Source organism: Anastrepha ludens, chromosome 6, assembly GCF_028408465.1.
Source record: "Anastrepha ludens isolate Willacy chromosome 6, idAnaLude1.1, whole genome shotgun sequence".
Taxonomy (NCBI): domain Eukaryota; kingdom Metazoa; phylum Arthropoda; class Insecta; order Diptera; family Tephritidae; genus Anastrepha; species Anastrepha ludens.
Window position 1 is genome coordinate 71,365,682 of NC_071502.1, and position 9,329 is coordinate 71,375,010.

Below are 9,329 nucleotides of genomic sequence, written 5' to 3' on the forward strand. Positions count from 1 at the left end.
AAGGTTATTTAAATTGAAATTTATAATCAAAAAAATATGTATACATACATACATGGATATATTTAATTGGAAATATAATTTTTGTCCGAATGAATAAAAAAATTGTAAATAAAATTAATAAATTAAAATTTCTTCATAAGAAACACAAAATCATTTACTTAAACTTTAAGTACGTGCTCTACTCTTTAATGACTTGTGGTTCAAAGTCCAATTGGGAGGCACGCTTGAAAGACTCCGCATATAATGGTAAACGCTGCGTCATAGGAAAATTCCAAAAGTCTTTCACTTGTCGACATAAATTCAAATCTAATTCGGTGATAAGCAGACCATCTCGATTGCGTGATAAACCTGGTGTACGTGCACCATTTGGCGCCGCCACATATGATGAGCCGTAAAAGGGACCGAATATTTTATGCGCCTTCTGTCCATCACCCGATGTATACTCGTTAGGGAACTCCTCGCTACCTACACGGTTTATTGCGACTGTGAAGTAACTATTTGCAATCGCCGCATTACGCGCTTCAATACCCCAAAGTGGTTCACTGAGAGCGCCCACTGTGGCCGATGGATTGAATACGATTTCAGCGCCATTCAAGCCGAACATCATCCAGTTTTGCGGATGATGACGTCCATAACAGATATTTATAGCTATTTTGCCAAAATCTGTTTCGAATACTGGGTGACCTGTATTACCCTCCATGTAATAGGTGGACTCGTTGAAGTCGCCAACGCGTGGAATGTGATTCTTACGATGTTTGCCCATATAACGGCCACGATTTGATATCACCACAGATGTATTCCAAATGGTGTCGCCATGTGTCGTGTCGCGTTCCAGTATTGACGAAATAATAACCATATTGTAGGCTTTAGCTAACTCTTGCAACATTTGGGTTGTCGGACCTTTTTCTGCCTCTTCGGCGAATTCACACCAGGGAAACTTTTCACGCGTGCAAAATGCAAAGGGCATTGCTGGAGGAAAGAAAGAAATTGATATAAATTGAATAATCTCGCATGTATGCTAATTTCGGTACCTACTCCATGCTTCTTGCATACAAATAATATTAACTTCTGCCGCTGCAGCTGCTTTGATTATGGTGCGTATCTTATTCCAAATAGCTTCGCGTTGTTTGTCCACTGGGGCAGTGGTGGGTAGTACAATGGAGTTTTGTATGGCACCCACACGCACTACACGTGGTTTGCGTATATGCTCTTTCTGTGCGGTGATGCGATAACCTTTAATTTCAAAGTCATTATCCGTGGCTAGAGAGGTGGTGGCCGCAGGCAGATCCAGGACATCGCTATAAAAATGTTAAAAACAGTGTTAAAAATTCATTTTATAGTGCCTTAATGTGAGTGCATCTTTTAAGAGATTAGTCATAGCTAAATGGATTTCGTGATAAAACGTATGTTCAAATAATCTAAACAACTTTTGCATACAAAAGTTTAGCGATAGTAAATCAAAAATAATTCTCTGTTTTCTCTACATCGTGGTAGTGACAGAGGAACCCGGTTAAATTTAGTAAAATTTGATGTTGAAAAATCTTCTTCAATTTTTTGGTACAGGAAAAGAAAATTAACTAATAATTTATTTGAAATTAGAACTCATTTCTCCAACGGGTGTAGAGGAAATATTCGCCGATTAGTAAAGAATTTGACAAAGTATGGCTCTCATGAGCTTCATCAAGGAAAAACTTTCACGTAGTCGACAGTCTCCGCTATGCTTGACAGGCACCCACACAAGATCCAGTTCGTTTAAGCTTACAACGGAATTCAGCATAAACTTTCCTTCCTGGACTATTTTTGTAGAGGTTCAAGCGTTTTCTAAAGCTTTTCGAGCAGCTTGGCTGCCACTGCAGGTCGTCATGTAACTTTTTGTTTAGGATTTTTTAATTTAGCTTAACAGTTTTAGACCTCGATGCTTAACATTTTGTATGCATTTATAAGTTTAACTTACCTTTTTTAATTAAATTTATAGCTCTCTCTGTGCACGACACAAGGATAGCACATCAACATTTTGACCAGTTTTGATTACTAGTTTTTTTTTTGAATATTTATCAGTTTTTTATAAAAGTACAATATAACTAATAATTGTATAGCTTTTGGCGATGTACAATTTCCTTACATATATACATACATATGTTATTATATTTACTAAAATTTAATAGGCTATATATTTGACTATACATTAAAAACTGTGGAATTGGAATCAAATGTTTGAGGATTTTGTCTTATTTTTGTTAGGAAAAGAGCTACATATACTTGTTGTTCACTACTATTTCGTATACTTGGAATTTACTTTGTATGCGCGTGACACCTACAGTCATGGTGAAAATAATAAAGGCTCCATATTTTGACCAGTTTTGACTAGTGTCTTGTTTTTTTTAGTTTTCATTAATTTGTTTTAATAATAGAGTTAATTCTACAACAAATATCATATAAATAAAAGCTTAGAACTTTGTACAAAATTTATAATAATTCTGCAAATTTTCGCCAAAATTTTCTACTTCTTAATAAAAATTAAAGAAACAATTTGGGTGCGCAGTAATAAAGTGCAAGTTTTAATTGGCTGAAAATTCTCTGTGATATTTGATACTTTCTAAAGGTATTGCACATTTTATCCATATAACGAATGTATGAAAGTTTTTTTGAATAGAATTTTTCTGGAAACTGGTGGACAGTGGAATTAACTAAATTCGAAAACCCAGATCTTCCTCCTATGCGATTCGAATTATGCTGTATCAGGCTGCTGTCACTGAATGCAAATTTCGTTTTTGTGTTATTACTTTTCAGCTTTTACAGACACCTTTCCTTTTTTGCTAGTACGGCGACAGTAAGGAAAGGTAGAGTGCTGAACTAGCTCTTTAAAATACTGTCTCAATATTTTCTACTACTGGGTTTTTATTTAATATAATATAAATGCATACGATTCGCTTAATAAACTTCTTATGTACCTAAACACAAAGTGAGACGATTCCGTAGATAAACTTTGAATATATTATAATACCTACAATCACTGAAATACAAACATTACTGATAACGTGCGGACAGTAAAATTTGTTAAAAGCGTAGATATCTCTCAGATTTGTTATATAACAGAAGTTTGCAACAACTCAGTTGTTTTGATTCATTGCTATCAGACAGCAAAACATATTTCAATATCCATATTAAAAAGTTAATATAAGTTTAATCAGCAACTATTTACTATACTTACTCTTCAGAGACGCCATACAAAATGCGCTTCACCTCTTTCAACTCATTCTCTGGTATGTGTTTCTCCAGACACTCTTCTAAACTTTTCAAATTGAAATCAGACATTTTAATTAATACTTTTTTATTGATGATGCCGTTTTGTGTTTCAATGATATTTCCTCACAATAATTTATTAAACTTTTAGATTAATTTCAGAAATCTTCTCAACTTTGCCAGCGTTGGTGAATCCAAATCGGTCACTGCTCGGCTGCGAATGACAAGCTCTAGAGTGCGCCTTCACTTGGGTGGCGGTGGTATTCAATGCTAATGGCAGAGAGAAATGTACATTTTGTTTAACGTTTATGGGACGTAAGCTACGGCGACACGCTCATGCATTTGCTGTCCAGCAGCTTATACCTATGTGTGCGAGTCGGGTGCATGACGCTTGCCCGCGAAAAAACCTAAAATTTTTGATTTTTATCATGCAAAGACCGACAACAAGCACGTGTGACACGAAACAAGTACGTGTGTCATCCGACACTGGACTGCAAATGCATGAGCGTGTCGCCCTAGCTGTACGATGTTGTGCTCTATATTTATATATGTATGTAGGTATATAATATACTCGAAAAGATAAGTGAGCGTTTATTGCTGCAACATTCTCACTCTCTAGCAGTCTTTACTCTCAGTGTATATACATATATAAGTACTCTCGTATATTACATTGTTTGATCGCCTAGTACAGATAATTGAGAGCCGAGTTGTTTCTCGCGCTTCGCTTTTCATACTCACATACTATAAGTATAAACATTTTAAAAATATTAGCAGCCTCAAAGAAAAATGTTCAGAAAAGTAAAACGAGGAAAAATAATACAAATTTTAATATAATTTTGTTGCTTCTAAATGTTTTCAACTAGGTGTTTAGAAATCGTAAAATCTCACCGCCTTCGGAATTGATGTTAGAAATGCCTATATGTTTATAAGTACTTATACATGCGTACATACTAGGACCAAAATGTTTGAAATTCTGATGAAAATTTGTTGAATCTTTTAAATTTCGCGCAAAGTTTGAAACCTTGAGCTATATAATTGTTGCAGTTGTATATAAAAATAAAAAATAAATAAACTGCCAATATTTCGCGCGATATTTTTGTGAACACAGGTGCATTCATGCATTACAGTAATTATAACCACACGATCAGCTCTCTCTAAATAGTAAATTGTTGTTTTTGGGTTTTCCTTTTTTCTTCAAAAAAAAAAAAAATAAAATAAAAAAATAAATAAATTAAAAGAAAAGAACAGTTAAATTTATAGGACTGTTTTCGGTGTAGTGCACTGCTCTGAAGGCCTGTTAGACTTGAAGTGTTCATTGCTGTTGTTATTGTTGTTGTTGTAGCAGTAACTTTGCCCTGTCAGTGTAGTGTAATCACCGGTCGTCTTCGTCTAGCTCATTTAACGGTAGGCCCAGGAAACCAGCTGTTTCAACAGATTGGGTCCAGAGGGAGAGGGGGGTTCGATGAGTGGATTTGATGGGACATGTGAAAAGGTGGTTAGTGTCGTGCGGGGTGCCTTCACATGCCGGTCATATGTATGTATGTTTAGTATGTCGGGGTCGATTCTGGATAAGTAGGAGTTTAACCTGCTACAGTATCCAGAACTTAATTGTGCTAAGGTTACGCGGGACTCTGGTTAAGTTGGAGCTCTTCGTCTACAATGGTCAAGGGTCGGGAGCTTAAGAAGGTGGTAATGGTCTCCCGATGAATGTCGTTGATTGTCTGTTTGTAGACTGTCCGATCCAGTAGCTGCCGGTCTGTTTTGTCCTGGATCTCGTCCGCGTAATTAAGGAAGTCCTCCTAACATGTTAGGAAGGTGGCTCAAGCTCAAGCAGGTGTCGGCATGGGTGAGACCTGCGGTAACACCCTAGCAGGAACTGCTTGCTGAAAGGACACCACCCTCCGGAGCTCCTTGCTTTATTTTCCTCTGTTTTGAGATTTGGTCTCGAAATAGCACCGACGAATGACGACCACTCAGGTAGTTCGCGGTCCGCCGCTGTTGTATTTCAGTTTATGCAGCCGTCTGGCTGCAAGACGCTTACATCTATCTACCGGAGGATGGAGAATGAATAAAATACCTCGCGCATCTCTTCGAATCCGACGAAGTACAACCGCTGAATTTGATATTCACCTTATCGATGTGCTTCGTCGGGTTCGACAGGAACCTTACGGTGGACCAGAGCTTGCTCACACCAGAGGTGAAGTTGCAGGACTTCAAGTGCACTTCCCATTTGGTCCGCTCGTGTTGGGTTAGCAGTTGCCGGATCTCCAAATTGAGATACTTTATGCGGCAATCCCCGAGATCGGCCTGGTGTAGGTGATCACGCTCGTTTGTCAACTCAACAGCTGCTTCAGCTGGGAAATTACGACGTATGTCCCTGATCCTTCCAGCAGGTATGAAGTAAGCAGCGGCGGCTGTGATCAACTCGCGGAATGCGCATTCGCCTACGCGCACATCGGGGGGAATGGGAAGAGCGGCGAAGGTGCCTCCGTAACTTCCGCGAATCTGGCCCAATAAGCTTTATTAAAGCTGATATATGACCGGTGATCCGAGGAAATGAAGTCGGCAGGTTTCTCGATCGAGATGATAATCGGCAAGTGGTCTGATGCAAGCGATAGCATAGGTCGCCAGGTTATGCCATTTATCCGACCGGCGCTAGCAATTGTGATGTCAGGCGAGCTGCTGCAATTGGCCACTACCGTGGTCGGGGCGTTGTCGTTTAGAGTGCTGAATGTCGAATCGTCTATCTGCTCTGCCAATTGATGTCCCCTACGATCATTTGCTAGACTTGAGTGCCTAAGATCGTGATGCGCATTAAAGTCACCTACTACCAATCGGTTCTCACCTCTGATGAGCGCATTTATATCAGGCATATATCCTGATGGGCAGCAGGTGACAGGGGGTATGTGTATATTAAAAACTTCGAGCTCGGCTCGGCACTGTTTCTCTAAGAGACTGGGAAATAAAGATTCAACGCCTTCGCTGGCTGGGTCATGTCGTCGAATAGGTAAAAAACGCTACGGCTCTGAAAGTATTCGATGTGGCGCCATCTGGTGCTAGCGGAGGAGAAGAAGTCCGCCTCTGCGTTCGAAAGATCAAGGGGAGAAGGACTGTGCTTCACTTGGTTTGTCTAACTGGTGCCGCTCAGCACGAGAAAGAACAACTCGCGCTTTTTTAAACTCGACCAAAACCGATTAAATGATAATCGCTCCAATCGAGAAGGATTGGGAGAAATTAAAAGCTAGAAGGAAAGGATTTAATACACATAACGAGAATGAATGTGAAATCTACAATAATAAAATTTAGCTTAAGGTAGACAGTAAGAATTGAAGCATATTTGTTTTCGTTGATATGTACGTCGGTATAAAGAAACTAAATTTTCAAGTAAAACAAGTTTGATTATGAATATTTCTCAAAGGCATAACTTTTTTATTAACAAAAAATCGTATGAACTTTGGTATGTATGTATGTATGTATGCCTAATGCTGTTTTTACACGGTTCGAAAATAAAATATTTTTAATTTTTTTACACGATTTCATTCCATTTAACACGATTTAAAATTTTTTGTGCTTAATATATTTTTTTGTCGAATTTAATTTTTGCGAAATATGTTCATATTACAAATTTAGGGGAATTCCCTTTTTGTGCATACAAGCAAATTTACTGGTCAGAGCAATTGAAATGTGTGAATATTTTGTGAATTAGAACATACAGGGTTTGATGGAAAAGTAATGAGCCTTCCCGCGCGGAGCGTCTGCCAAGCGATCGACCGAATCGGCTGGTGGGGGAAAATGATCGTTGGACCTTCCCCTTCCACTAGAAACCGGTCCCAGTACTGCGTTTTTTTGTGCTTGCATTACAATGAAATGAGTGGACACTGTTTTGTATTTTATATTGCAAAATAAATAAAATATTGGCCTACTCTGTTTTCCATAATCGCAAAATACTATGAAATATAGAGCAAAAGTGGTGTCTGTATCAAATTAGGTGACGGTATATTTGCCACAAATACATACATATGCACCATTTCGCCAGGCTGTTTGCACTTACTTTTAAATTTCTCTATTATACCCGTATGGTATTTAAAAATTTAACAGTAACAAAAATTATTTGAAAAGCCGAAGAATAGTTTGCTTGTAACTGGTCGAATTCATACAAGGTGGAGTTTCGAGAGCAGCTGATTGGTTTTTTCTCTTTCATTTTAATGGTTTGATTGACAAAGTGAATATTGCGATTGTCAACTAACGCCACCATATGAGATTATTTTGATTAGCACTCGCTTAGTTCCGAGTACATAATTGCGGTTGTAGTAAGGTTCTAATTGTATTGATTTTGAGTACTAAAATGCAGTGTTTGCAGTGTTAGGGTTTTTATAGAAGTGGCCATTCACACCACCGCATGCAAGATCACGAAAATAAGGTGTGAGACGGTGGACACAATGGTCATCTGATGATGGTTTGCCACAACATGAAAAAATCGAACGTGGGCCCCACAACGGTAGGCTATAGGGCGATAAATGCTTAAAGCTTGCGGTCATGCGAAATATTGAAGATTTGTGAACTTGTTCGATACCTACCCCTCGGAGGGTACCTTTAGAATAATTTGAGACGCTAAAAAATCGAAAATCAGACAAATTAGCAGAGGGGCCGTCTAGTTATTAACCAATGCGCCTAATCGATTCTGCGGATAGAGTACTACCAAAACTACTAAGAAATGTCTTTAACTTTCCAAATTGCGCAAAATGTTTGGACTCGTTGGGGCGAATCGGGGTCCCTCATACCTCAAGGAGACTAATAGCTAAAGTTACTTATATGACAATTTTCCGTAATATAGTATAGCAAGGAGTACAAAGTGGAAATAACGTCTGTTGTGGTCCGTTTCACGACGGCAACTTCTACTGCGACAAAAACATTACGAAAGATGTTTACCGTAATTTTTCGTATGCTCTCGCCTCCGAAATGCAAAACAAAACCTCTACAGAGACTTTAGATAAAGTCTTTCACCGGGAACATTCGTGCAACAAACGGCATGCTGCGTTCGAAGGAAAAGTGGAATGCGGCATCCGATTTGGTCGTAAAGACTATGAAAGAGGTGAGGCGTCTGGATAGACTGAGCCCAGCAGCATGTAAATTTCATTTCTGAACTACTGTTAACACCTTGACTGGATTCGACTTGATTTGTGATATACATAGATAGATTTTGATAGTTTTGTGAATGTATGTGTGTGTATGTATGTGTACTAGGGCGGGTCGATTTAAAAATCGCTCATTGCTCTGTGAAAATCGTATTCTAGGGATCAAAATAAGAAACTTTGCCGAAGGAACCATACCTCTAAAACGAATTCTGATGCCCCCCAATTTGGGTCGAACGAAAAATCCCACTTTGACCCATTTAGAGTGCTCCAATCGAGTCCAAATGTATGACCGAGCCCCACTAACTTTGGACGGCCGATCCACCCATGCCAGTGGCACACCCCCTGGAACTCCCCTGGGGGGTTCCCCATACAATCATTTCAAAATATCACAATTTTTGGCCTTTACATGAGAAAAGAAACTAAAAAGTTCGACCCAAATTGGGGGACATCAGAATTCGTTTTAGAGGTATGGTTCCTTCGGCAAAGTTTCTTATTTTGATCCCTAGAATATAATTTTCACAGAGCAATGGGCGATTTTTTTGCCTCCCCACAAAAGACACTAAAAGTTCGACCCAAATTGGGGGACATCAGAATTCGTTTTAGAGGTATGGTTCCTTCGGCAAAGTTTCTTATTTTGATCCCTAGAATATGATTTTCACAGAGCAATGTGTGATTTTTTTACCTCCCCACAAATCGACCCGGCCTAATGTGTACATATGTATGTGAGCATTACACTGCGTGTGCATCATTAACTGCTTGGGGTTTTCTTAAATGCATTAATTTTTTTGTTTTGGTTTTCTTGTAATTTATTAAATTTATTTATTTCAACATTTTCATATTGATAACATTTAATTACAATATAATTTAAGAATATGCATTTTGAATTGTAATTACAATACGTAATTATAATAATTATTAATAGTTTTATATTCATATCTTGTAAATATATAT

The 9,329-nt window shown here is 38.3% G+C and overlaps 1 protein-coding gene across 1 annotated transcript; it reads right to left on the minus strand.

Annotated features, from left to right (window-relative positions):
- Positions 1 to 3,663, minus strand: LOC128868867 (beta-ureidopropionase). Its single transcript, XM_054111418.1, has 3 exons — positions 3,212 to 3,663; positions 1,036 to 1,298; positions 1 to 969 (listed from the first exon to the last, which is right to left on the minus strand). The coding sequence occupies exons 1-3, from the start codon at positions 3,313 to 3,315 to the stop codon at positions 179 to 181; spliced, it is 1,158 nt and encodes a 385-aa protein (XP_053967393.1). The 5' UTR covers positions 3,316 to 3,663; the 3' UTR covers positions 1 to 178.
- Positions 3,664 to 9,329: the final 5,666 nt, after the last annotated feature.